The 27689-nt window shown below is 48.2% G+C and overlaps 2 protein-coding genes and 1 non-coding gene across 7 annotated transcripts; 2 read left to right on the top strand and 1 right to left on the bottom strand.

The window, feature by feature from the left end:
• Positions 1 to 148: 148 nt before the first annotated feature.
• On the bottom strand, positions 149 to 1755 carry MRPL51 (mitochondrial ribosomal protein L51). Of its 2 annotated transcripts, none has more exons than XM_065942293.1 (3): positions 1635 to 1755; positions 1061 to 1171; positions 149 to 636 (listed from the first exon to the last, which is right to left on the bottom strand). In XM_065942293.1, exons 1-3 carry the CDS (start codon positions 1672 to 1674, stop codon positions 440 to 442), a joined length of 348 nt encoding a protein of 115 aa, XP_065798365.1. In that variant the 5' UTR covers positions 1675 to 1755; the 3' UTR covers positions 149 to 439. The 2 variants fall into 2 exon arrangements, with proteins under 2 accessions (XP_065798365.1, XP_065798355.1); XM_065942283.1 differs by lacking the exon at positions 1635 to 1755 and adding an exon at positions 1252 to 1465.
• On the top strand, positions 1582 to 27313 carry NCAPD2 (non-SMC condensin I complex subunit D2). Of its 4 annotated transcripts, none has more exons than XM_065942236.1 (33): positions 1582 to 1678; positions 2290 to 2336; positions 3116 to 3265; positions 9992 to 10067; positions 10348 to 10406; positions 10875 to 11056; positions 11367 to 11509; positions 13189 to 13316; positions 13389 to 13512; positions 14551 to 14698; positions 15649 to 15846; positions 16195 to 16329; positions 16425 to 16512; positions 16609 to 16789; positions 17651 to 17775; positions 18282 to 18509; positions 18808 to 18982; positions 19525 to 19609; positions 21160 to 21293; positions 21620 to 21752; positions 21846 to 21930; positions 22007 to 22174; positions 22761 to 22930; positions 23657 to 23768; positions 23848 to 23971; positions 24054 to 24209; positions 24526 to 24703; positions 24790 to 24884; positions 25346 to 25426; positions 25529 to 25712; positions 26363 to 26489; positions 26587 to 26739; positions 26974 to 27313. In XM_065942236.1, the coding sequence occupies exons 3-33, from the start codon at positions 3139 to 3141 to the stop codon at positions 27057 to 27059; spliced, it is 4188 nt and encodes a 1395-aa protein (XP_065798308.1). In that variant the 5' UTR covers positions 1582 to 1678; positions 2290 to 2336; positions 3116 to 3138; the 3' UTR covers positions 27060 to 27313. The 4 variants fall into 4 exon arrangements, with proteins under 4 accessions (XP_065798308.1, XP_065798298.1, XP_065798328.1 ...); XM_065942226.1 differs by lacking the exon at positions 1582 to 1678 and adding an exon at positions 1881 to 1972; XM_065942246.1 differs by lacking the exon at positions 1582 to 1678 and having other exon boundaries at positions 2031 to 2336; positions 18285 to 18509.
• On the top strand, positions 10478 to 10799 carry LOC136156501 (small nucleolar RNA U85). The gene has a single exon (XR_010661043.1). It is a non-coding gene; the product is annotated as a small nucleolar RNA U85 (small nucleolar RNA).
• Positions 27314 to 27689: the final 376 nt, after the last annotated feature.

Raw genomic sequence — 27689 nt, 5'->3', positions numbered from 1 at the left:
ATGTGGGATCTAGTTCCCTGACCGAGGATCAAACCTGGAGCTCCCTGTGTTGGGAGTGCAGAGTCTTAGCCACTGGACCACCAGGGAAGTCCCCATGGGACAGTTTAAAATGGCCACTTTCAACATATGAAAGGCCAAACATCAAAAGTGCCAACAATGATTTTTTTATTTTTTTAAACACTACAGGTATGGTTAGACTGCAAGGGCAAGTGATGAAGTCCAAAGCTAAAACTGTAAGACTTAGGGATGAGTTCCACCTCCTCCTTGCATGAATGAGTAAAACCAGCATTTAGAGGAAACTAAAGTTGTGGATAATGGATTACAAAGGAATCTTGCATTATCACTGACAGCATAAAATTCCCCTTCCTCATAATGAAAAGTACTTTTCCCTTCTCTCTGGTGATAGACATGCCTCTTCCACAGTTCCCAGCTTTTTCTTCTACCGGTGCTTCCCATGTCGATTAAAGCGTTTGTAGAGAAAGCTGATGCGTTTGTTCAGGTTGTGCAGATCATCAATGAACATCCGATTTCCTACCATTCTCTTCTTTCGAATACAACGCTGCAGTTCATTCCCCTTCCAGCCTCGAAGCCACACGGGGCCCTTGATCAATTCTTTGGGGTGCTTTTCAAAGTTTCCTGTGTAATGTGACAGAAGGCATTAGTTCCAATCCGAGAGAACCCAACCTCCACCAGCTAAGCCCTCACCAACAGCTGCATTTCCCTCAGCAGCATCTACAGACACGACAGTCAGGCTACAGTATAAAGAGCACAGATTCTGGAGCAAGACTGCTTGGGGTACAAATTCTGGCACTGCCACGTACTAGCTTTGTAAAAACTACCTAACCTCCCTGTGCCTGAAGTTCCTTACCTGCAAAGGAGAAAGGTTATGAGGATTAAATGTGTTAAATGTATGCAGGGGACACAGAAGAGTACCAGGTAAACTGCCAGATAAGTGTTTGTTCTTACTATTCAACAAGGTACCATTTCCACGCAGGTGAAAAAACAGTCGTTACAGCGTAACTGCGATTCTGAAATTCTGCACCACGGAGTCAAGTCTTACCCAGGATCCCGATGTTGTCATATACTCCGAACATCGCCCTCTTCTCGTTCCAACGATCAACCACTTTGGGGGGCGGGAGGGTGACCCTTACATGAAACAATCTGGGAACACCTATGGGTGGGAAAGAAAGAGAATGAATCTGAGCCGCTCACGAGAAGCAGCTCTCGGGGTGTCCTGCATCAGCCACTTACCCAGAAAGAAACTTCTGCAGGCCAGCGGCACCTGGCCCCATAAGCCCCTGCCTGCCACCCAAGAGAGGCTCCCTGCCATTGCTCTCGTCTCTCCCCGGGAACACCGCACGAGCACTAGAGGGAGGGCTAGACGTGGCCTTCCGGGAGATAACAGAACCTCTTTCTCCGCTGGGGTCACACGGGTACTAACTGCACGCAGCCACCTTGGATTTTACCCAGGTAACTCTGGGCTCAAGGCCCGCCCCAGCCCCGCCTTTCCCAGCCACAAGCCCCGCCCCGCCGCTTCCGTTCTGCCCGCCGGAAGTTGTTAATACGCTAGAAGAGCGGAGGGTGTCTGCTTGTTTAGGGAGTCCCAAAAATGAACTTCAAGCAAGAAAATTCACCCATTCTTGTTTCCTTGGGCGTCCCTCGACTGAGGGACATGAGGGTCCAGAACCTGGAGCCCAGAGCTTCCTTTCTCTGTGCCCCACAGCAGTTTTGCTCTATAGCTGTTTTTATTCCCCCTATTCGACCGGGGAGGAAATCTGAGGCTGAGGGAGTGAAGTGAGCTGCTGGACGTCACATAGCAGAGGAGATGGCCGAAGCTGGACTAGAGCCTAAGCCTTCTAACTGTCGGCTCCTGTCCTGGGGGTGACTGAGTGGGTCACTGTCCCAGGGGCACGGCCACTGCTCAGCTAGGAACTCGACACCTCCGGCAGGCACCGCGGAAAAAGTGGACCTTGTAGGGAAGGAGGCGGCCGCGAGGGTGGGGGTGTGGGGGAGGAAGCTGGAATCTAAGTCCCGCCCTCCTCCGGCATTCCGGCTCCCGCGCTATGATTGGCCGGTCTCTGCAGCGAGCGTCGCGATTGGGTCCCTTGCGGCCGTTGAGATTTGAACTCCACTTTCGTGGTTTTGCCCGCGCTGTGCTGAGCTTGGTGGCGTGTGTTTTCCGCTGCCTGGCGGGTATTGGTCGGTTTCTCTCCCCGCGGGAGTGCTGCCTCGCAAATTAGTGCATATTGTGCCCTCCGTGAGTTTTTTTTTTTTTTTATTTCATTCCAGCCCCACAACGCGAGTTGGAGGAACGGCGGGTGAAGCTCTCTTGTAAGGTGTGGTGTTCTGGGGGAACGGGGAAAGAGAGGCCGGGAAAATCTGGCATCCGGCAGTGGGATGCGGTATTAGACTGGAGGTCTAGTTGATGTGTCCTTGTGGTACAACATGGTGGAAACAGTCATAGATCCGCAGTGGAATTTGGGCAAATCGCTTAACATTCCTTAGTCTCAATTTCCTCATCTGTAAATGGAGTCAAATTACTATGGACTCCATGCAGTAGGCATTTGGAGAGACTTAGATCAGGTATGACGTTCGCGTAGCATAATAGAACCTGGCACAGAGTAAACAAATAGTAAATATTAATGTTCTGTCATTCTGGAGACAGGAAACCCATCGTTTCACACTGGATCGCTGTTCTGGTCTCAAATGAGACCTCTCTATATACTTAAGAAGTTTTCCCATAAATCGGAAATAACAGTGCTAACTTAATGGATTGATATGCCACTTTACAGTTCTTTAAATATTTTAATATCCCTTGACTCATTTGATCCTGAGAGCAACTTTGTAATCAAAGATCAGTAATCCCGTTTTACAGATGAGGCCCAGTGCAGCCTCATCTGTGATGTGAGTGATGTGATGTGAGTGATGTGACCAAGTGTCAGAGTCACAATTAGAGTTTAATTCTAGTCCAGGGTTAATCACATCCTTTAAGATAATGTTATTAGCTTGATGCAAAACTAAACAGCATGTATATTTGAGGAGGAGAGTAAAAGAAGCAGATTAAAAAGACAGCCTTTAGATGTAGACCCTGACTTATTTGCTGTTTGGCTTCCAGCCCTGTGAGCCATTGGGAGAAAGATGTCTCCCCAAGTATGTGAATTCCATCTACCCTTATCCCCAGAAGAGTTGTTGAAAAGTGGAGGGGTGAATCAGTATGTCGTGCAAGAGGTACTGTCCATCAGACATCTTCCATCGCACCTTAAAGGTAAGACTCCATAGCTGCCACTGTGACTAGCGCTTCAGAACAACCGCCGGCATCTGATTCTATTGTCTGTCTGTTCACTACACGACTAAGCTCCATGAGGGTGAGGGACATGTCTTTTCTATTACTTTCTGTTTTCCTTGTAGTGTTGTGTTACATGAAGAATATATTCATTAACCACTTTCTGTAAGTTACGCAATAAACAGTTCTGGTGTATATGATTAGTCTTTGGGGAGAATTTAATTTTTGATGTTTACCTCTTAACCATATGCCAGAATAGAGTCGTGGTAGTTTTAAGAATTACAGCAGAAGATGTTTCCTAGAATGTCTGAGATTTGACCTGACTTGTTTCAGGTAATAGTTTTTTAGAGCCCAGATCACATTTCCAGGAATGTGCAATGATGGATAAAAGCATATGTGCACAGCGGCAATACTGTACAATATATGTATAATTCAGTTACACACTGAAACCTGTAGATGCCCACAGACAGTTCCTGCAATTATCAGCAAGACCCCATGCATAATGTCACCGTACTGCTTGGAAGTGTCTTGTATCAGTTAGATTGCTTTGGAAAGTTACAGAGAATAGAGATTAAGTCTGTTATTGCCCACAGCAAGTAGGGTTCATTCATTATCAAGCAGCTTGATGATAAAACTGCAGTCTCTTCTTGGCCTTCCTGTTATTGTTACCAGATGACAGCTCCTTGCTCTGATGAGCAGAGATAGAGAAAGGAATTTTTCTATCTTTTATAACAATTGCATTGCTTTTGGCATTTAGAATCCTAAATATAAGTTCTGTAAATGACCCATGATCAGATCGTTTAATTTGTTGAAGTATTTACTGGTGGTAATGCTGTATGCCAGGAAGTGTTCTCGTCACCTGGGGATACAGTAGTAAACAGACAGATGACAAAATTGTTTCTCTCATGGCCTTCAGCAAGCAATAAGTTTGTAAATGCCAAAGAGAAAAAATTTTAAAGATAAAACAAGAATACAGTGTGTGTTATAGATCAGCATTTTATGTTGGATGATCAGAAAAGAGTTGCTGGTAGGTGACATTTAAGCAGAGACCTTACAAGTGAGGACATTAACTGTGCAGATTCCAAAGGAAGGGCAGACAGGAAAAGCCAGTCCTGAGCCCCTGAGGCGGGAAATGACAGTGTAGTTGGAGGGGAGCATGCTGGGAAAAAAGAGGTCAGGTGGGAAGTAATACAGATTATTCTAGAGTCTTGAACTTCAAAATGTGGTCTTCAGGAGCATTAGTATCATTAGTCAGAAGCTTATCATGATTTACGAGCTTATTAGAAATGCAGAATAAAAACCCATCCCCAAGCTGCTGAATCAGAAAATCCATTTCTTAAGAAGATCCCCAGATGGACATTTGGTGGCTCAGACATAATCAATCTGCCTGCAATGCAGGAGACCCAGGTTCAATCCCTGGGTCAAGAAGATTGCCCTGGAGAAAAGAATGGTTACCCACTCCAATATTCTTGCCTGGAGAATTCCATAGACAGAGGAGCCTGGCAGACTGCAGTCCATAGTGTCGCATAGAGTGTCTATTGTGTTGAGCAGAGACTGTAAGGGGCAAGGGAAGAAGCAGGAGCTAATTCAGAGGCTATTGAAATAATACCAGGGAACTTGCTTGGGGTGATGGCAGCAGAGGTGATCATAAAATGTTAGATTCTGAGTAAATTTTGAAAGTAGAGTCAACAAGATTGTTGTTGGACTGGATTAGATTTACAGGTTTAGAAAAAGAAGAATCGAGGATGATTATAAGGCTGTTTGACTTGAGCACCTAGAAGAATGGAGTTGTCATCTACTGAGATGGGGCAGTGTATGAAAGGAGAAGGTTTAGACTGTTGGTTATATGATTGTGGAGTTTAGGGGAGAGGTGCCAACTATTGATACATATTTGGGATTTACTATTCAACATATAGAGGGTGTTTAAAGCCATGAGATTGAGTTGAAGAAGAAAAGCAGTTTCAGAAGTAAGACCTAAGACAGTCCAACATTTGGAGACTGGAAAGATGAGAAAGAACCAGTAGAAGAAATTAAAGGCGAGTCATTGAGGCAGAAAGTGAGCAAAGATGCTAAATGTGGAAGCTAAATTAAGAAAAGGGAAAGGAGAGATCAGCTGCACATTTAATCCTGGACTTAGCAACGTGGCATTTGCTAGTAACCTTGATGAACACTATTTCAGAATAGTAGGGTCAGAAGCCTGATTGGAATACATTTGTGAGAAAGTGGGATGAGAGAAGTAATTAGAGATGGTAGGTTTAGGTAAGCCTTTCTGTTTGTTTGTTTGCTTGCTTTAAGGAGTAGCAGAGAAATAGGGTGTAGCTAGAGGGGCAAACAGTCAAAGAAAGACTTAGTGATACTTTTTTTTTTTTTTTAAGATGAGCAACTCTACATGTGTTTATGCTGAATGTGGGGCTTCCTAGGTGGCGCTAGTGGTAAAGAACCCACCTGCCTGCACAGGAGGTATAAGAGACTTGGCTTCCATCCCTGGGCCAGGAAGATCCCCTCAAGGAGGAAATGGCAACCCACTCCAATATTCTTGTCTGGGAAATCACATGGACAGAGGAGCCTAGCAGGGTACAGTTCATGGGGTTGCAAAGAGTTGAACGTGACTGAAGTGACTGAGCACACATGGATGCATGCCGAATGGAAATACTCTGAGAGGGGAAAGTTAATGATGCGGGAGGGAGAGGGAAGGACTGTTGGAGAAGTATCCTTTAGGGGGTCAGAGAGTATATGATGGGGGGGTGGGGGAGAGATGGTTTTACTAGACCAAGGACGGTTTATCCACGGCAGTGCAAGAGAAAGGAGAGCATGTGGACCCAGATACAGATAGTACCTGCCGGTAAATACAGAGTTTGGCACAGCTGGAGGTTCTCTTCTGTCCGATTCTGTTTTGTTATGGGCAGAGAAAAGGTGTGCAATAATGCCTAGAAGAAAGCAAATAGGCCTGGGAACTTGTTAAAGGCTTACTAAGGGCCTACTTGAAGTCCTGGTTGAGAATAGTTGGCATGGTTGTATGTTTTTTCGAGCCACGTTTGTAAGTTTTAAAAAGCAGAACAGAGAAATGAATGTGATATGACCTCGACGCATAGAGGATAAACTGAAAAAAAAAGTTAGCCAGATGTTAACAGTGTTTATTTCTTTCTCATTTTCAGTTTACTGTATTTTCTAGATTACAGAAGGAGGTTTGTAAGAATGGGAAATGGCTTCCAAGTACTGAGTTACATTGTGTGCCAAGTATTGTCCTTGCTGCTTCACATAGATTATCTTACTTAATCTTTACCAAAAAATTCTCAAAAGCCCTAAGAGATACGATCTGTTATTATTTCCAATTTACAAAAGAAGAAACCGAGACTTTGTAAGCTAAGTAACTTAGTCTAGTAAATATTCAAGCTGAATATAAATGTAAGCAGTGTGACTAGACTAGGTCAGTGGGTGATGCTTCGGAGAGGTAAAGGGGGGTGTGAATGGAGAGAATCATTGAATGTAATAAAAAGTAGGTAACAGGTAATCTTTGAAAGAATAGCTGTTAGATTTATCAATATCAGAAACTAGGTTTCAGGGAATTGAGAAAGATTAGACAGATTTTAATGGGACATGAGAGCAAAGTCAAATGAAAGGCATTGATTGTTTTTGTACTGTTTGTTTTAAAGAAGTGGGGGCCTGAGCATGTTGTCAGAAAGAGAGTGTTCCCTGGAAAGGATGAAATCAGAGTTGAGAGAAAGGAGGTGAGACTTTGGCAAGGCAGTGAGAACAGCTTAGTGTTGAAACAGAAAATCTTTTCACTTGAGACTGAAGCAAAGTGGGAAGGTGTTGGCCGAATGATTTGTGACTGAGAGGCAAGATTATTTTGGGGCTCATTTTTTGGGTAAAGTAGAAAATAGTCATAAACTAAAGGAAGAGAGGCAAAGGATCAGAACATATAAAGAGGAGGATATGCTGTGAGTATATTGTAAGGAGTCAGTAGGAGCTGGGGAAATAAAATAGTTTGTTAAACATTGCAAAGGACCAGGTCATAGTTGGACAACATAACACTGTAATGTGATGAAGAATCAGGTCAGCGAGCCAACAGTGATAATGGAGTACAGGTTCAAGCTTTACTTTCCAGGCAAACCAACGTGGCACCGCAGAGAAGATCTTGACAGAATTCTTTCCCTCCCCACCCACAGAAAGAGAGCTAGATCTACAGGTTGTTTCAAAAATTAACTCCATACAAGGATAGCAAGGCTGTGTTTGTGGGGTTTCCCCGGTGGCTCAGCAGTGAAGAATCCTCCTGCCAATGCAGGAGACTCAGGTTCGATCCCTGGGTGGGGAATAGCCCTTGGAGAATGAAATGGCAACCCATTCCAGTTTTCTTGCCTGGGAAATCCCATGAACAGAAACCTCGCAGGCTATAGTCCATGGGGTTGCAAAAGAGTCAGACATGATTGAGCGACTAAACAGCAACAACAACAGCACTCTCTCATTACACTGGACAGCAGCAGCAGTTGCAGCTCCCGAACAGCCACATAATCACAAGGGTAAACAGCCTGTACATTGGAGAAGGAAATGGCAACCCACCCCAGTATTCTTGCCTGGAGAATCCCAGGGACGGAGGAGCCTGGTGGGCTGCCATCGATGGAGTCTCACAGAGTCGGACACAACTGATGCGACTTAGCAGCAGCAGCAGCAGGAAACAGCCTGTACACTTAAAGCCATCCCCTACCCAGACAGCCATTCTGCTTTTCACTTTGAGGAAGTATAGCATTCAATAAATTACAAGAAATATTCACTTTATTGTAAAATAGGCTTTGTACTAGGTGATTTTTGCCCCCAACTGTAGGCTGTTGTAAGTGTTCTGAGCGTGTTTAAGGTAGACTAGGCTAGGCTGTGGTATTCAGTAGGTGAGGTAGTATTAGATTTTTGACTTAACAATGTTTTCAATTTATAGCAGATGGTAAGCTATAGTCCATGGCGTTGCAAAGAGTCGGACATGACTGAGCAACCTCACTCACATTCCAAATGTAGCCCCATGGTGAATGGGGCAGGTCCATGGTAGCAAATGAACCTAAGTATTTTGCAAATGTTTGACATAACACACTAAAGGACTGAAGAACTAAGTAACTAGGAAAGCCAGCATTTTGACTGTGAGCGGTGTACGAAAGAACTTTACACAATTAGCGTCAGGTAGTTAGTAAATTTATTTTTTAAAGGGGTATGGGTTAGCAGTTCTGAAACTGTTACATGTGTATAGTAGGATTAAGCAAATACATAAATGAACTTATGTTTTTAATATACACTAGAGAGGTAAAAATAGATACAAGGGTATGTCCATTTATACTTACACACATATATGTGCTGCATTTTGCAGCCTGGGTGGAAAGAGCTCCTAGTGGTCAAGTACGGAACAGTCTGAACAACAAAAGAAAATAGGAATGGATTAAAACACAGAATAAACAAAACATTCATGAGCCCATTCTGATTGAATACATAATTTATGTATTGAAGGGAAAGAAACAGCTCATACTTAAAGTGGCATTCCCATTGAAAGTGAAGTCACTCAGTCGTGTCTGACTCTTTGCAACCCCATGGACTGTAGCCTACCAGGCTCCTCTGTCCATGGGATTTTCCAGGCAATAGTACTGGAGTGGATTGCCATTTCCTTCTCCAGGGGATCTTCCCAACCCAGGGATTGAACCCTGGTCTCCCGCATTGTAGACAGACACTTTACCATCTGAGCCACCAGGGAAGTCTAGTAAATATAAAAGGAATGATAGAAATAGACAAATCACCATTTAATAAAAGTAATCTTTGTGGCAGGTAGAAGTCATTCATTGTTGCTGAAATTAGGGGGCAGAATGTGGCGAGAAACAGGATGTTTGCATAGTTGCAAAGTATCTCCCTACAAGATACTTACTAGTTGCAAAGGGGAAAATAGTAACTTTGCAGTGGAGACGCCTGGCAAACCCTAGGACTGATCGGTTAACATTGCCGGTAATAAGGCATCATGTCCTTCTGGGTATAATGGTTGAAGGACGCAACCTCCCTTTCTCAGTGATCTAGCCAAAAGCTCATGGCCTCAACCTAATCATGAGAAACTAGCAGACAAACCCAGAGTAAGGAACGTTCTATAGAATAACTGGCAAGTGTCAAAGACAAAAATCGGAGGAAAGGAAGGAGGTGTGATGGCCAAGTGCACTGTGGTGTCCTAGGCTGACTCCTGTCCTGGGAAAAGGATAGAATTAGACCAGCTGGCAGAACTCAAGCTCTGTAGGTTAGTCATTAGTGCTCAGTTAATGTTCACTTTTTGGTTTAGAATAGATCCTTATAGTAATATAAGATGTTTCCATTATCTGGGTGAAGAATACAGCAACTCTATACTGTTTTTACTACTTTTATCATTTCAGAATCTAAAAAGATTCTGAGTTTGTATTCATTATTAAGTTAGACAAGTCGCAAAACTACTCTGACATTTAATTTCTTTTGCCATAAAATAGACACAGTACTATTTGCTTCATCTCGCTCAGAGATGGAGTAATAAAACTCAATTGTTCTGATAAAACAGGACAAAATGTCAGGTGTTATTATAATAGGTTACATTGAAATGAACTGTGTCCTTTAGTGATTCTACCAAGAAAATCAGTTAACTCCATTTTTTTTTCTGTCTTGAACAGAATTAACCAAAAATGCCTCTCCCCTCTTTACAATCAGTTTCTTTCACCTTTATAGCATTTCAGACTGCCTTTCGAGCTCAGGGGCCCCTGGCTGTGCTGGAGCATTTTGATACCATCTACAGCATTCTGCAGTAAGTAAAGTAGTGCCTCTGGTACTTTAAAAAGACCTGGTGACTATTTGCCCTAACTTTGCATGTTAGTCTGGATATTCCATATTATAGTTCACTGATACTTGGTTCTGGGTGCTGATATTTCTGCTCATGAGCATTTACCCCAGCTCGCCACCAAATTTATTAAGTCGAGTGATTTCACTTGTTTTTATAAGCGTTAGACTCCTCGGGTTTGATCTGACCTGTTAGAATGGGCTCTGCAGGTTCCTGGCTCACTCCCGGCACTTTCTTTCCCTCATAGTCACTTTCGAAGTATAGACCCTGGCCTCAAGGAAGACACACTGGAATTCCTGATAAAAGGTGTTTATGGGAAGGGGTAGGGGATGGAAGGTGTCTGTTGCTGTTTGTTTGCTGTTTCCTGCGTTTTACCAGCCATGTGATGATATCAAGGCTGTGGTGAATCAGTTGGTTTGGCTAAGCCCGGGACCTCTGACCAACTAGGTCTGTAATCTTGGTGGGCGATACAGAGCAATGTGTGTTCACTGTAAGGGCAGACCGACAATATTCTTCCTACTTGTGGGCTGTCTCTCTTCAATGGAGGCTGTTCTTCCCGTTGCCAGAGAGAACATGGGGTAGCGAGTTAGAGAGTAGGAATAGGGCTTGCTCGGGACATCAGGGTCAGGGATCCAGAGGGCTTAGCCTGTGCTGTGGCCACTGAGAGATGAAACACAGATCTTTGGTAATCTGATGGCTGCAAGTGCTGGGGCTTTGAAGTTGGGTGGTGTGAGGAAAGTGAGTGAAACTGACCCCAGATCCTGCCCTTTGCAGTGGTGTCCTGCCACTCCCAAGAACTCCCTGCCGTCTTGGATGATGCAGCTTTGAGTATGTCAGACAGAAGCGCCCACCTGAACGCCCTCAAGATGAACTGCTATGCTCTGATACGCCTCTTGGAGTCCTTTGAGACCATGAGCAGCCAGACGGGTCTCATGGACCTGGAGCTTAGCGGGAAGGTAATTTAGTGTTCCTGGCTCACTTAATAAGGGGTCTGGGGAGATGGGGGAGTTGGTGGAAAAGACGGAAGTCAGTGATTTTGAGAATCCTTTCCCTTTCTGCCCTTGGTCCTTGTTTAAAGTTTATGAGAAGGTACTCAGAAGTATCACAGTGTATCTTTCGCCGAGAAGCAGCTCTTATATTTTGGAACTTGTAATCCTTCTGTCTTACTTTCTACCTTGTCTTGACACTGAATAGCTTGGGCACTCAGACTGACAGATTGTGATCCTCTTTTCTTCCTCATTTTTTCCTAAATATATCCTTTTTTAGGGTAGGAAATCCCGGGCCAAGACAACCCATGGCTTTGACTGGGAGGAAGAGAGGCAACCAATTCTTCAGCTTTTAACACAGCTGCTCCAGTTGGACATCCGTCACTTGTGGAACCACTCAATAATCGAAGAGGAGTTTGTCAGGTGGGTGGTGACTGCGCCAGGGGTTGCTGGCCGTGAGGAATGAGGGCTCTGGTGTTAGAGATGCTTTTGAAATACTTCGTTTTATGCCATAGTTTTATCTGTAATATATAGACATGTGCCAGTTACGTTGAGTTGTTCAGAAGTAGACAATGAAGGTTAGAAACAGCTTTATTCACTCACGTAGCAGTATTTACAGAGAATCTCCTAGCTACGTGACTGGTATCATTAAAGGTATTGAAAACCAGCATTTCTGCCCTCTTACGAGTTTGTATTTTAGAGCAGAAGACAATTTTTTAAATAAGCAAAATATATAATATGCTTTCAGGTTTATTACTGTGGAGAAAAACAGAGGGGGAGGGAAGTGTGATGGGAAAGGGCTGTAGTTTGTATCAGCGGCTCTAGCAAGACTTTTTGAGGTGGTGGCATTTGAGCAAAGTCTTCAAGGAGGTAATGAGAGCCTCGAGGAGAACTGAAGGCAGAGCGTGGACAGGAAATGGGTACCAAGGAGGGAGTGCGCTGAGCAGACCATGTAAGAGCGCTGAGGCCAGAGCGACGGCTGAGACAGGTGAGGGCCGGGCTATGAGGCTGGAGCAGGGGACGCCAATTGCAGGTCCCCGTGGGCCTCCATGGTGACTTTGCCATCAGCGTGAGGTGGGGCCCCTCGGGGTTCCGAGCAGGGCAGGGAGGTGGTCTGGCTGCTTTAACAAGGTCACTCTGGCTGTTGTGTCAAAACAGACTGGTGGGAAAGGAGGAAAGTGGGAGACCAGCTAGAAGGCTGTGGTGGTGACTTGGGCAGGAGATGGCCACATCTTAGACCCAAGAGGGAGAGGAGATGGGGAGTCGTGGGTGCAGTTTGTATTTGTTCCTTAAGGAGAGCCTACAGGATGAGCTGGCAGATGCATTAGAGGTTGGAGGGAGGGTGTGGTCGAGGATGACTCACCTAGGGTTCTGGGTTGAGCATTTGAAAAAATGGAGTTGCTAGTAATTGAGATAACAAAGCCTGTGGGAGTGTGTTGGGGGGGTGAAGTAGAAGTTCTGCTTTGGATGTAGAAAGTTGGAGCTGTCTTTTAAGACATCCAAATAATGTCACATTCAGATGTGAAATGTACAAAGCAAAGTAGTAAAGGAGAGAGATCTGAGCTCAAGCACCCATTTGGGAATGTAATGCATTTATATAAATGGTGTTTGTAGCCATGAGACTGAATGAGATCAGTAAATCAGTAAGCATAGCTAGAAGAGAGCAGAAATCAGAGGACTGTACCTTGGGGTACTCCAGCATCAGGAGAGTGAGTTGAGGAGGAACCAGCTAAGAAACAGGGAGGAGCCTGGGCTCCTGCTGCCAGATGAGGCATGCTTCAAGGGAGAGGGTGTGACCAGCTATGTCAGATGCAGCCAAAAGTTCAGCCAAGATAAGGCCTGAGTTGACCATTCGACATTGAGAAGTCATCAGTGATTTTGTCCAGCTTTTATCAGGTATTAAGCTTCTGTGCAGACATCATAACTGGTGGAAAGGAGGGAGTACCTACATGGCGGTCAGCAAAGCAACTAGATGTAGAAGGTGATAGAGTAGAAGAAAGTAGAAGACCCTGACTGCAGCAGCAGAGATAGAATGAATGAGGCAAGGGCAGTATAATTGAGTCCAGACCACTGATATCATCATCTTAATCTTCTTTTCTCAGCTTGGTTACTGGCTGCTGCTACCGCCTCCTGGAGAACCCCACCATTAGTCACCAGAAGAACCGCCCTACCCGAGAAGCCATAACGCACCTACTGGGTGTAGCTTTGACACGTTATAACCACATGCTGAGTGAGTCTGCCCTTCCTTTTCCCCACCCCTTCCTGAGGCCCAGGATCATGGCTCATGTGCAGGACTCCACAGGTGCCACTGTGAAGATCATCCAGATGCTACAGCACTTTGAGCACCTGGCATCCATCCTGGTGGCAGCTGTGAGTCTTTGGGCAACTGATTACGGAATGAAGAGCATTGTAGGAGAGATCGTAAGGTGACCCTGCCTTCTCTACATTTCTAATTCTCATTTTCCTCAGGGAGAAGAAGAATATTGGAGACAAATCCTCTGTTTAACCCTGCATTCCTTCAGATGTTGTTGTTTAGTTGCTAAGTCATGTCCAACTCCTTGCGACCCAATGGACTGTAGCCAGCCAGACTCCTCTGTCCATAGGATTTCCCTGGCAAGGATACTGGAGTGGATTGCCATTTCCTCCTCCAGGGGTTCTTCCCACCCCAGGAATTGAACTCCTGCATTGGCAGGCAGATTCTGAAAGGTTGCTGCTCCATGCTGTGTGTTACACCAGAATTTGTGACCTCTGGAGGAGAGGATTTCGATCCGGGCTCAGATGAGGCTTGACTACTTGGACCTTTTTGTGTAGCAAAGTTTTATTAAAGTATAATAGAGAAAGCTTCTGACACAGACATCAGAAGAGGACAGAAAGAGTGCCCATTGCTAGTTTTTAGCAAGGCATTTTATGTCTGTTAGCAAGCTGCTGATCAGATAAGAGAGACACCTCAAGGCTGAGGGAGTTTCACCAGGCCCCTCTCCCACAATATGCATTTTTGAGATAGGGTGGCACAAAGTGTGTCATCCCCGGCCATAAAACAATTGACATGAATACTGGTTTTTGAGCCATTATCAACCCAAGGTTTGAGAAAAGAAAAAAAAATTAGTCTTAGGCGGAACTATTTTGAAGAAAGACAGATTCCAAAGCAGATACATCGTTTCGTTGACATAGCTTAAGAAAAATATTTTCATAAGAAAAATTTGGTTAGCTCAAGGCAGAACCAGGTGTTATTAGAAGCCTCTTTTAATTTTGTTGTAGCGAAGGGGAAAATATGTCTGCCACTTGGAGTTTATTTCCTCCTGCTACGTGGGGACCTCTGGCCTTCCTAACTGTGAACCCTCTCAATTCTTTACCATCTGACCCACCAGGGAAGCCCCCTTCAGATGTTAGATGCCAACTTAATTCTTGCCAGGACCTAAGTGATTAGGTTACGCTGCTCTGGCTGTGTTTATTCCCCTGTGTAGAGAGATTGGACAGAAGTGTCCCCAGGAGCTGAGTCGGGACCCTACGGGGGCAAAGGGTTTTGCAGCCTTCCTGACGGAACTCGCAGAGCGCATCCCAGCCATCCTGATGTCCAGCATGTGCATTCTGCTAGACCATCTGGATGGAGAGGTAGGTGGTCCTTTGGTCAGTGGTTGTGAGTCCATTGTTGAAAGGCTGTTTCTTAACATGAAGGTAATAACTTTCACATGAAGTCAAATTGTCTTGGCTTATCACTGTGGCAATTCCTTCCTGTAGAGAAGCAGATGACGTTTATTGAATTAAAGGGCCATGTCAGTATCACACTTTCATCCCAACCTAGTAGAGAGATGACAGTTCCACAGCTTAAGTCAGTGAGAGACTGGGCTGTGGTTCTGGGTTCATCCATTCTGCAGGATGAAGCCCTTTCTTGCCGCCTGGCTCTCAGATGCTCCCACATCACCTCTCTCACTTCTCTTGTCCTCAGTGTTAACCTGGCTCCTTCCCAAGCTGACACTAGCTCTCAGTGAATGTTAAGAATCTGCTTATTCACCTGATGTACTGATACCATAACTATATTGCAAGACCCTATTCTCTGGTTCTTGGTGTGGCAAAAACCCTAAACTATTCTCCCATCAGATTCTGCAGTGCACATGGTCAGCCCTAGGGCTGATTGCTGTTTCTCTGTCAGTGAATTGTGGGAAGGAGATTGTGAGGGAAGGCAGTGTTATTAGTAAGAATCAAAGGCTTTGAGGCCTCAGAAGCAAGGTGGTAATTAATGCTTCTCAGACGTGTGTTGGTGAGTGGATATGATTTCACATTCAGCTGCCACCATGACTACCTCCTTGCACGGTGCGGGGGCGCGGTGCTGCTCTGGGCGCTTGTTTGTTTTGTCCCTACATTCTCTTCTGAGCAGACAAGGCCCTTCTGTCATTCAGCTTTTTCCAGTGACCTCAGGATGAATGCCCAGCTTCCAATGCAGGGGGGTGTGGGTTCTATCCCTGGTCAGGGAGCTGAGGTCCCGATGCTGAGCAGCAAAAGAGTTTAGGGCAAGGACGTCAGTGTGGAGGTGCAGAGCCCCCACCAGCCTCGCTCTCCCTCAGAATTACATGATGCGCAATGCTGTGCTGGCGGCCATGGCAGAGATGGTGCTGCAGGTCCTGAGTGGGGATCAGCTGGAGGAAGTGTCCCGGGACACCCGGGACCAGTTCCTGGACACCTTACAGGCCCATTGCCACGACGTCAACTCCTTCGTGCGCAGCCGCGTCTTGCAGCTCTTCACCCGAATCGTCCAGCAGAAGGTGAGTGGCCATTGATGTGACAGAGATCCACAGAACCCCTCTATGCAGGCTGAAGGAGAAAGGAAAACAGCTGTGTTAAAGAAGAGTCTAGAATTCAGGATTTCACTGCCAGTAGTAAAGGTCCTCCTTTATCAGGGACAAGGATTCTGGCTCCATTCAAGAACTACACCGAAAAAAAAAAAAAAGAACTACACCGTCTTAATACACACAGTATTCCTGAACTACTCACATCCCATAGAAAAGTTTCCTCAGATGAGTGGCTCGCACATGTAGAATGCACCTCACCGTCATCTTGACATTATGGCCAGTGTGGGCTGGGATCTGATCCTCTCCTCCTGCCCCCCGCAGGCTCTGCCCCTGACGCGTTTCCAGGCAGTGGTGGCCTTAGCTGTGGGGCGTCTGGCAGACAAGTCGGTGCTGGTCTGTAAAAGCGCCATCCAGCTGCTCGCCAGCTTTCTTGCCAATAATCCCTTTTCCTGCAAGGTACGTAGCCCTTGGCCCACCCAGAAGAGGGATTAAATGGAAACAGGTGAAATTCCATGAGTTAATGACCCTGATAATTCATTGTTCCTTGGTAGCTTAGTGACACTGACCTTGCTGGACCACTGCAGAAGGAGACCCAGAAATTACAAGAGATGAGGGCCCATAGGCGAGCCACAGCGCCTTGTGAGTAGGGGCTGTGGGGGAGCTTTCAACCCCGACACCCTTCTCCCCACAGCATGGAGCTCAAGGCAAGAGTCTAAGTGAAACCTTCTCATTCAGCCGCAGAGCTAGACCCCGCCGAGGAGTGGGAGGCCATGCTGCCAGAGTTGAAAGCTACCCTGCAGCAGCTGCTGACACTTCCCCAGGAAGGAGAGGGGATGTCTGAAGGCGTTGCCAAGACGGAGACTCCCCAGGAGGTGGAAGGACGCATCCGTCGGTTGCTCGCCAAAGCTAGTTACAAGTACGGGAAAGAATGCAGTATACTCTCATGACCCATTAGGTTTAGAGTTCACCTTTGGGAAACTGTGTGTGTGTGTGTGTGTGTGTGTGTGTGTCTGTGTGTCTGTGTGTGTGTGTGTCTGTGTCTGTGTGTCTGTGTCTGTGTGTGTGTGTGTGTGTGTCTGTGTCTGTGTGTGTGTGTGTGTATATATGTGTGTATGTGTGTGTATATGTGTGTGTGTATATATATGTGTGTGTGTGTATATGTGTGTGTGTGTCTCTCTGTGTGTGTGTATATATGTGTGTGTATGTGTATATGTGTGTGTGTGTATATGTGTGTGTATATGTGTGTGTGTGTCTGTGTGTGTATGTATATATATGTGTCTGTGTGTGTATATATGTGTGTGTGTATATGTGTGTGTGTGTGTATGTGTATATATATGTGTCTGTGTGTGTGTCTGTGTGTAGGTGTGTATATATATGTGTGTGTGTGTATATACATATGTTTTTAATTGAAATATAGTTAATTGGCAAGTTGTGCTGATTTCTGCTGTACCTCAGAGTAACTGTTATACACATATATACATTCTTTAATGATACCTTTTTTTAAATGAAAAATCTCTTCCAAGCCTGCTTTCTAGCCACGTAGTTCCCTTCCCATAGGGCAGCAACAGTAGTGGTTAAGCACCTCCTTCTAGAGATAATGTCTAGTCACACAGTCACACGTACCTCCATTTCCTGCCCCAACCCCTTTTTACGCCAGTGACAGTGTTCTCCATCAGACGGCCTGGGTTCTCGGTGGACTCATGAACTAGGCTCTCTGACACAGGCTGCAGTGACACTCTCAAGGGGGCGGGATTGGTGACAGGCCGTGTTCTGTCAGGCAGGCCATCATCCTCACTCAAGAAGCCATAAGCCACTTCCAGAAGTCTGAACCCTTCTGTCATGTGGACCCGGAAGAGTCAGAGGAGACTAAGTTCCTCAGTCTCTTAGGAAACATCTTCAAAGGTAAATTCCTTTTCCTTCTTCAGTCAGCAAACAGGACACTTCAGCTAGTATTTATGGCCCAATGACTTTATGTCAGACACTGACCTGACTCACAGCTTGGTACTGAAAGAGGCCAGAGGGGTGTCTGCAGTGTGTCTGCTTGGGAATGGAAGCAACCCACAGGCCTGAGATCCATAGTCACAGGGAGTGGGAGGGTATTTCAAGTCATAGACGACTCAAGAAATCTTTTCTGAGAAATGAACCAAGGTATTTTAGACTAAATTCTAAATTTATACTTTCCTATTGGGAGTTCCCTGGCAATCCAGTGGTCAGGACTTCACATTTCCATTGCAGGGGGCATGGGTTTAATCCCTGGTTAGGGAACTAAGATCCTGTAAGCCGCATAGCATGGCAAAACAAAACTTTCCTGTGGTAGAAACACATACTCATGGATGTCTAGAGCTGTTAGGTTTCCCCACATACCCTTGAACAAAAACTGTCCTGTAATTCTCTAACTCTGGGCCCAGCAGCTCCCACCCAGGAGGAGAATCCCCAGACGGCTGCACGGAACTCGGGCCCAGGAGAGACTGGCTGTAGGGACAAACCCAGTGGGTCAGAGCCTGGGGAGTGCAGCAATGAGCTGGTGAAGCAGGAGTTGCTGGTGCAGTACCTTCAGGATGCCCATGGCTTCTCCCTGCAGATCACCAAGGCCATTGGCATCATCAGCAAGATGATGTACGAACACACAACCACAGGTGTGCCTGCATCCCTCCCACACAGGCCAGGGCTTGCAGTTGGAAGGGCCCGTCTCGTCTGTATTTGATTGATGTCCGTCTGCTCCTTTGAAGGGCCCAGATTCTCTACTTCCATTTGCCTGGTGTAGCCCTGTGGAGTGTGCATATTGTATTTCACGGGGCATGGGAGGGAGGTGGGGTCCTCAGGAGAAATGGGGAGGGTGTCCCCTCACATGTTGCTACATTAAGAGAGATTCTGTCTTTAAGTGTTGGGGCGTTTCGCCGTGCTGATAGGTGACATTTGTGTCTGTCCTCTCAGTGGTGCAGGAGGTGATTGAATTCTTTGTGATGGTGTTCCAATTTGGGGTACCCCAGGCCCTGTTTGGGGTGCGCCGCATGCTGCCTCTCATCTGGTCGAAGGAGCCTGGCGTCCGGGATGCTGTGCTTAATGCCTACCGCCAACTTTATCTCAAACCCAAGGGGGACTCCGCCAGGTACACAGGCTGCATTGGCCTTTGCTAACTTCCCTGAAGTCAGCCTCTCCCAGGACGTGTCTAGTCTCCTGAGGGGAGGTGGGGGAGTGGGCTCCTCCTAGGGGACTTCTAGACCCAGAGGCATTAGGTCTGTGATGGACTGGGGGAGGGAACTCCCAGTGAAACCCAGCCTAAGCAGTTATTTGGTTTGTTTCTTTTTATTGAAATATAGTATAGTACAACATTATATAAGTTACAAGTGTACATTGTAGTATGCACAATTCTTAAAGGTTATATTGTTTTTAGTTATAAAATATTCCCCATGTTGCACAGTGCATCCTTGTAGCTTATTTTATACATGATAGTTTGTCCTGTTAGTCCCCTACCCATATATTGCCGCTTCCCCACCTCTCTCCCCACTGGCGACTGCTAGTTTGTTCTCTTTGTCTGTTTATCTGAAATAGTTGTTTTTTGTTTGATACTGGTGGGATTGCCTAATAACCTATTTGCCAGGTTCAGCTTCTCCGTCTTTTAATGACCCCTGATCTCTGCTGTTCCCACAGAGCCAAGGCCCAGACTTTGATTCACAATCTCTCTCTGCTACTGGTGGACGCTTCAGTTGGGACCATTCAGTGTCTTGAGGAAATCGTAAGTATGCTCACTTCCACTTACTCATTCAGCAAGTATTAGTGAGATTATGGTGTGCTCAGCAACTTACTCAGCCCTTCAAAGAAATATAAGATTATTTGTTTTCAATTCTATTTGGCAGCCAAAAAACATAAAACATTTTAGAGCAATGCAGCAGATAGTTAAGTGGTGTAGGTAACAGTTATTGTAGCGACAGTAATATAACACATTATGCCAGGCACTAATTTAATCATTTTGCTCATATTGACATGTTTCATCCTCACAATGGTTCTAGGAGGCATTATTATCATCTACTTTTTCCAATAAGAAACTTGAGGTACAGAGAGCTTAAAGAACTTGGCTAACTTCAGCCAGTTAGTGACAAAGTTTAAGATTCAATCTCAGGCTTCAGAGTTCCAGAAAACATACTCCTGCCTGGTATGTTATGTTGACGAGTAGAGAAGAGAGCAGTGTCATGTCGAAGAGTCAAGGGCAGAGCTTCCCGAAGGTGGCAGGACCTAATTTGGATCTTGATGCGTCAGATTTAGAGAATTCAAGAAAGGAGGGGAAACATTTCAGACAGAACTGAGCAAGAGCACTGCCTGTGTTGTTGAAGGAAGACTGTTGCGTTCTGGCTCAAGATTATTACCTGGAAAAGATAGTGAAGCTGGAAACGGGTTGGAGCTGAGCCGGGAAGATCCTTGGGATCTAGGACTTGAACCTTGTCGGTCAGGAGCCAGCATTTCAGTGCAGCAGAGTTCCTCTGAAGGGTTTGGGTGGTAGGGTTCAAGGCAGAGATGGTGCTGACCACGAGCCTCCACTGGGAGGAGCAGCACCACCAGCCAGGTTTTCTCCTCACTACGGCAAAGAAGAGCCTGCTGGAGGCGCCTGGCCCAAGATCTCGCAGGGCAGCAACTGGCCAGGAGCCCATACAGCAGGCCACAGAGAGCTGTTTCTATCAGTACATGGTGAGCAGGGCTGCGGCCTGATGAAGCAGACGTCTGGGAGAGCTCAGCACACAGGCTGGTGGGAGCCGAAGCCGGGAATGTTCCTGGAGGCTGCTGTGGTGTGCAGTGACAGGTCTGGACTTCGGGGGTGGGAGGAACATCTACAGAGTGGCACTTCATGGAAGACAAATTTTAAAAGGGAGAAAAGGGGGAATGAGCAACGGATGCATAAAAAATTAGGTGACAGAGGTTTGAAGCATATGGATGTTGGTAGTGGTGTCATTGGCGAAATGAAAAGGCAAAAGATGATGGTATTCATTTGGGACACATTGAGTTGGTGGTAGCGGTGAGAAAACCTACTAGAAATCTCCACAAAGTGTTGTCCAAACTAGATGTGCACAAACTCAGCAAGTTCAGTTTCAGCATGTCATCTAAAGAAACATCTAAAGAAATAGGAGAGTAGAAAGTAGCAGAGGTGGAGGTATCTCCCAGACCCCAACTTTACATCTTCAGCTGCCTCCTTCCTCTCCACTTCGGGTCCTCAGTGTTCTCCTCAGAGGAGGCAGCCCAAGTGTCTGGGGAACTGTTACTTTGGGACCTGAGCCCTTTTTGTTTTCTCTCCAGATCTGTGAGTTTGTACAGAAGGATGAATTGAGCCCAGCAGTGACCCAGGTGCTGTGGGAGCGGGCAACCGAGAAGGTGCCATGCTCCCCTCTGGAGCGCTGCTCCTCCGTCATGCTTCTTGGGATGATGGCACGGTGAGGCTCAGATCAGACAGACTGAGGGGTGAGCGAGGAAAGGAAGGTTCCCTGAGGATCGTTATTACTGCTCCAGTGAGAGCACTCAGGCCCAGCTGAGCTCTGCGTGTGCGTCGCCACCTAAGTGGAGAAAAAGTGACAGTGCAATTCCAATCCGCCCAGCAGAGTGGGGTCAGCGGTCCTTGAGGGATGCTGAGGGCCAGCCCCACACGTAGCGCTCCAGGGCTCACGAAGCTCTGAGTTAGGGTGCTGGCTCCTACCCTTCTTGGTGGTCCCCACACAGAGCTGTCCATGAGTGGCTTTAACTCTCCGGCTTCTTCTCCTAGAGGAAAACCAGAGATTGTGGGAAGCAACTTGGACACCCTGGTGAATACAGGGCTGGACGAGAAGCTCCCACCGGACTACAGGTTGGCCCAGCAGGTATGCCATGCCATTGCCAACATCTCGGACAGGAGGAAGGTATGTGGGGTGGTAACGTCCAAACTAGAGAGAGTGGGTGTCCTCCTGTCCACCCTCAACACTCACCCGCGTTATCTTCCCTGCCCTCAACAGCCTTCTATGGGCGAACGTCACCCGCCCTTCCGGCTGCCCCAGGAGCACCGCCTGTTTGAGCGACTGCGGGAGATGGTCACGAAAGGTGAGCTGCCGCACAGGGCCTGGGGCAGAAGTGGCCCCTCTGTCTGCGGTGGCAGCTTTCCTCTCTTCCTGTGCAGGCAGCGTCCACCCAGACCCGCTCTGGGTCCCATTCAAGGAGGCGGCCGTGGCCCTCATCTACCAGCTGGCTGAGGGCCCCGAGGTGATCTGTGCCCAGATGTTGCAGGACTGTGCAAAGCAGGCCCTGGAGAAGCTGGAGGAGAAGAGTGACCACCAGGAGGCCCCGCGTAAGTGGGCAGGAGGGGTGGTGGGCCCACAGCAGCAGCCCCTGACACCACCACCTCCTGCAGCCACCCTCAGCCCTCCCTGCCCCTTTCTGTCACTCAGGCTGCACAGTCACTGCTACCATGCCCTCCACCCTCATGTCTTGCTTTTTTTTTAAATAATTTTATTTATATTTGGCTGTGCCCAGTCTTCACTGCGCAGGCTTTTCCCTAGTTGCAGTGAGTGGGGACGACTCTAGTTGTGGTGCATGGGCTTCTCCTGGCAGTGGCTTCTCTCACTGTGGAGCGTGGGCTCTAGGGCACAAGGGCTGCAGTGGCTATGGCTGCTAGGCTCTAGCGTCCAGGCTCAGTAGCTGTGGTACCTGGGCCCAGTGGCTCCAAGGCATGTGGGATCTTCCTGAACCAGGGATGGAAACCCACATCTGCTGCACTGGCAGGCAGATTGTTTACCGTTCTCCACCAGGGAAGCCCTCCTGCTCCTTCCCTGGGTGTAGAGCACATGAGCCAGGGGCCCATCAGTGAAAACAGGGCAGGGGCCTGTGAGACTTGATGGCCTTTCTCTCCCTGCTTTCCTGCCCCCATCCTGCAGAGGAGACCCCCGTGCTCCCCACCTTCCTGTTGATGAACCTGCTGTCCCTGGCTGGGGACGTGGCACTGCAGCAGCTGGTGCACCTGGAGCAGGCCGTGAGCGGGGAGCTCTGTCGGCGCCGAGTGCTGCGGGAGGAGCAGGAGCACAAGAGGAAGGAGCCCAAGGAGAAGGTGAGCTGCACGCCTGCGCCTTTGGGTTCCTGCCCCAGGTGTTTCCCAGACTCGCTTCCAGCCCTCAGGTCCTTCACGCTTTCTTCTGTTTCCTTCAGAAGCTCTGCTTCTCTCCTGTTTGTTGAGCTCATGGAGGCTCTGCCTCCTTGCTCCTGATACCCTGAAAATGATTAGTGAGAGCATAGATAAATCACCCACGAAGCATTTTAGATAAATCCAGAGCATCGAGGTAGGGACCTCAGCAAAAAATCAAGGCTGTGGCCGAGGCAGTGTTTGCTAGAACCTGCTGCTCCCACCGCCTTGCTGGCAGCCTTGGAGACTGGGCCTGCCCCTTGATGGGACCTTGTGTTCTCTCCACTAGAGGCAGTGATGTCTGGCAGACAAATGAGATACAGCCCTGCAGCATTGGGGTAAAGTCTGACCTTCTCTGTGAGCTTGAGCCGTTGCCTGGCAGGTTCCAACGGTTTATTTAGTCCAGGAAGTTATATGCTGCTATGAGGATGAATCAGAAGAGATGTGGGAGGCTCTGGCCACTTTAGACACAAATGGAGGAGACCTGGTATTTTTCCTGTTTGATTCACGAGTCCTTCCTCTTCAGATACACGTGACAAGCCTGTGAACAGCTTGCAGAATTTGCCCTTCCCCAGATCCATTCATGCGAAATGACAGATAGGCTGGAATCAAAACCGTCTGCTCACCCATGATCCCTGGCTGCTTTCCCATCAGAATTCAAACTCTGAGTCCACCTTGGAGGAGGAGATGGGGCTGGGCGGGGCCACAGCTGATGACACCGAGGCAGAACTCATCCGTGGCATCTGTGAGCTGGAGCTGCTGGAAGGTGAGAAGAGAAGGGCTGCTGGGTGAGCCTTTCCCTAGCTGGGTAGCCCACCCCACACCTTGACTTGTTCCTTCACCAGGCAAACAGACACTGGCTGCCTTTGTTCCACTTCTGCTTAAAGTCTGCAACAACCCTGGTCTCTATAGCAACCCTGAGCTCTCCACAGCTGCTTCACTCGCCCTGGGCAAGTTCTGCATGATCAGGTGGGCCCCAGGGTGGAGCTTGCCTTCCTGAGGAGGGTAGGGGCTGGTGCGGTTTCCCTGACGATCCTCTCTTTGCCTCTAGTGCCACTTTCTGTGACTCCCAGCTTCGTCTTCTGTTCACCATGTTAGAAAAGTCATCGCTCCCCATCGTTCGCTCTAACCTCATGATTGCTACTGGGGATCTGGCCATCCGCTTCCCCAACCTGGTGGACCCCTGGACACCCCATCTGTATGCTCGGTGAGAGACCCCTCCCAGCGCTGTCACGGTCCCCACCAGCCCTGGAGGTCGTGGGAATCCCCAGAACTGTGTCCCCCCAGGTCTTAGGCTCCCTCCCACTTCTGAGCACACCCTGGCTGGGTGTGACCCACAGGGATTGATGCCTCTCATCTGAAGCCTTGGCACCAGGCTTGGCCTCCTTCCCCAAACTCCACTCTAGACAGCCTCTACCTGCCTGTAGAAAGGTACTGTCAAGAGAGGCCGCGCTTCCTACTGAGGGCCTCCCTGCCACCATTGGGTACGCCCACATCCTAATGCTGTGAGATTTCATCCCTAGCCTCCGGGACCCCTCTCAGCATGTGCGGAAAACAGCCGCGCTGGTGATGACCCACCTGATCCTGAAGGACATGGTGAAGGTGAAGGGGCAGGTGAGTGAGATGGCCGTGCTGCTCATCGACCCTGCCCCTCAGATCGCTGCCCTGGCCAAGAACTTCTTCAACGAGCTCTCCAACAAAGTAAGAGGTGGGGTGGCTTAGGGCTTGCTGCCGAGGGACCAGGCAGTCGTGTGCTGGTCTCTGTGACGTGACTCTCTCTCTTACAGGCGAATGCCATCTATAACCTCCTTCCAGATATCATCAGCCGCCTATCAGCCCCCGAGGGAGGAGTGGAGGAAGAGCCTTTCCACACCATCATGAAGTAGAGTCCCTGGGCCTTGGGACATTTGTTCCGTTGTAGAGCAGGCTTAGGAATCACACAGACCTGTTCGTGATGTCCAGTCTGATGCTCTGAGCCGTGTGGACTTCAGCACCAACCCGCCTCTGTACTTTCCTCCTGTGTAAAATGAGGCCCCCAAATACTTGTGCCTTAGTTCTTAAGAAGATTCAGTAAGATAAAAGTCCTAAAACGGCGATAAGCACGTAAACTGGATGGCAGCTGCTTTGTTCTGTTTCCAGTCACACTGTAAATTCCTCAGGAGGGCGCGGTGGACCCTTCCCTGAGGTGAGGGAGCAGGCAGGAGGGACAGGCCAGGACAGAGGAGAGTCTGCTGCTGAGGCAGGAGGGCGACAGAAGGCGGGAGCTGGGGAGGGCCTGGCCGGCAGTGTCAGCAGTGGGCTCGGGGCCGCCCCTAAGGTGGTCCATCCGTTTCCCCTCCGCAGGCAGTTGCTCTCCTACATCACAAAGGACAAGCAGACCGAGAGCCTGGTGGAGAAGCTGTGTCAGCGCTTCCGCACGGCCCAGTATGCTGCCTTCCTGGAGGGTTCTCAGGGCCTCCGCAGGGCTGGGGGAGACCCTTCTCTCGGGGGTCCTGCTGAGCCTCACCACACCTTCCCTGCCCGCAGGACTGAGCGGCAGTACCGGGACCTGGCCTACTGCATGTCTCAGCTGCCCCTCACGGAGCGGGGTCTCCACAAGATGCTTGACAATTTTGACTGCTTTGGTGATAAACTGTCAGACGAGTCCATCTTCAGTGCCTTTTTGTCCATCGTGGGCAAGTTGCGGCGTGGGGCCAAGCCCGAGGGCAAGGTGTGCGGCACCTGCTGCATTCGGGCCGCAGCTCACACGGGTGTTCTGAGGCTCCGGGTTTCTGACTCAATCCCCAGCTGATTGCAACCAAGTAACCGGGTGACCTGAGACCCAATCTTTCTGTCTCCAGTTCTGTTCTTTGTTTCTTTTCTTCAGGAGACTTTCTTAAGGGCCATGTCAGATTCAAAGCAAAATTAAAGTATAGGATTCCCCATTACGTGGGTAACCCCAGTTAGCCACGTCCCCCACCACAGGCTGCATGAGACCTTTGTGAACCTGCCTTGACACATCCCCGTTGCCCACAGAGCGTGATTTCCAGGAGGGATCACTCCTGGCGATGTGTGTGCTGATCAATGTATCGTGACTGTGCCCACCACTGTGTGTGCTTCACAGGCGACGCCCCGCCCTGAGCATCCCCTGCTCCCCGCTCCACCCCCTCCCCCAGCCCTGCCACCACTGATCCTTTTACTGTCACGGCGGCTTCGCAGGATGTCATGTTGGAACCACAGAGTGTGTGCGCTTCTCATTTGGGTTCTTTCCTTCAGTGATCCACATTTAAGATTCCTCTATCTCTATTCATGGACTTGTTTCTTTTTACTCAGAGAAATAACAATTTCTAGGCCTGCTTCTAATCTTGTTTTTCCCTCCAGGCTGTAATAGATGAATTTGAGCAGAAGCTTCGGGCTTGTCACACCAGAGGTTTGGACGCAGTAGAGGAACTTGAGGTTGGCCAAGGCAGTAGCCAAAGAGCCCTGTCAGCCAGAAAACAGCCAGCTGGTACATGGGGCCGCCCTTTGGGAGAGTCTGGGCGGGGCCCTCCTCTCAGATAGAGGTTCCTTTTTTTCTTTTGGACTCACACCTCTGCCTCTTATAGCCGCTCGACACCGGCATGTGGCTTCTATAGCATCAGACAACTTTGTCACACCGAAGCCCCGCCGTACTACCCGCCAGCATCCAAACACCCAGCAGAAAGCTTCAAGAAAGAAACTCAGGATTGTCTTCTCGAGTGATGAATCCAGCGATGAAGGTGCGGTGCTCCCTTCCAGACCCAGCCCAGAAGGAGTGGGGCAGGGGCCAGTGGGGGTGCCGGGGTGGGGGTGGGGGTCAGGCTGACTTTTGATGGGGTCCTGCTGTGTAGGCCCCACCCCAAGATCATCTTCCTGTGCAGTGTGGTCTAGGATTGTCCCATTTGTTCTCTGAGACCTATTTTTCACCATCTTTGTGACTCAGCTTTTTCTTATTCCCCCAATTCTTTGTAAAGAACTGTCAGCAGAGATGACAGAAGATGAGACACCCAAGAAAACCACCCCCATCCGCCGGGCATCTGCTCACAGGCACAGGTCCTAAGGGCAGCCTTGAGTATCCCAACCCTGCTGTGCAGGTGTCTTATAAAGAGTGGCCCTGAATTCATTCTCTTTGTAAAATAACTTGTGTGCCTGTCTGCTTGGTTTTTTAATGCATAAGTAGTCATTATAACGTAAGGCTTTGCTCTTAAACTAGCCCAACTGAACCGAGTTGAGCTGCTTTCTTTGGAATGTATATATATACATGTTTGTCAGTTTTCTTGTTTTCTAATGAATAAATATTTTTATATAGTTTTAGAGGTTTTTCCTAAGCTTGTCTTTGTCTCGTCTTTCTCCCTAGCCCGGAGGCAGGCAGCAGCAGAGGGTTATTGATACAGAGGGAGACGCTGAGCCCAGGGGTCTGATGTGTGTCCAGCCCCTCCGTGCCTCATCTCTCCCTCCCCGCCTCCCCCTTGCACGTGGCAGGACACTCCCCTGCGTAGAGTTAGGCAGCGCCTAGACTCCAGAGCTGCACTTCTCAATCTGGGGGCAACTTTACCCTTTGGGAGACACCTGGCAACCTCTAGGGACTATTTCTTTGTCACAAGCTAGCAGAGAGGGGTGCCACCAGCAGTCAGTGGGCAGAGAGAGGCCAGGGATGTTGCTAAATATCTGACAATGCACAGGACAGGTC

This window comes from Muntiacus reevesi, chromosome 1 (assembly GCF_963930625.1).
Source record: "Muntiacus reevesi chromosome 1, mMunRee1.1, whole genome shotgun sequence".
NCBI classification, from domain to species: domain Eukaryota; kingdom Metazoa; phylum Chordata; class Mammalia; order Artiodactyla; family Cervidae; genus Muntiacus; species Muntiacus reevesi.
This window is presented reverse-complemented; position numbering and strand designations above follow the sequence as displayed.

Coding starts and splice junctions, on each gene's coding strand:
- MRPL51 (XM_065942283.1), bottom strand. CDS start 1,330: ATGGCAGGGAGCCTCTCTTGGGTGGCAGGCAGGGGCTTATGGGGCCAG. Junction 1,172..1,251: donor CTGCAGAAGTTTCTTTCTGG/GTAAGTGGCTGA, acceptor TCCCACCCATAG/GTGTTCCCAGATTGTTTCAT. Junction 637..1,060: donor TGACAACATCGGGATCCTGG/GTAAGACTTGAC, acceptor CACATTACACAG/GAAACTTTGAAAAGCACCCC.
- NCAPD2 (XM_065942236.1), top strand. CDS start 3,139: ATGTCTCCCCAAGTATGTGAATTCCATCTACCCTTATCCCCAGAAGAG. Junction 16,790..17,650: donor CTCGCCAAAGCTAGTTACAA/GTACGGGAAAGA, acceptor GTGTTCTGTCAG/GCAGGCCATCATCCTCACTC. Junction 22,931..23,656: donor GGAAGGAGCCCAAGGAGAAG/GTGAGCTGCACG, acceptor CTTTCCCATCAG/AATTCAAACTCTGAGTCCAC.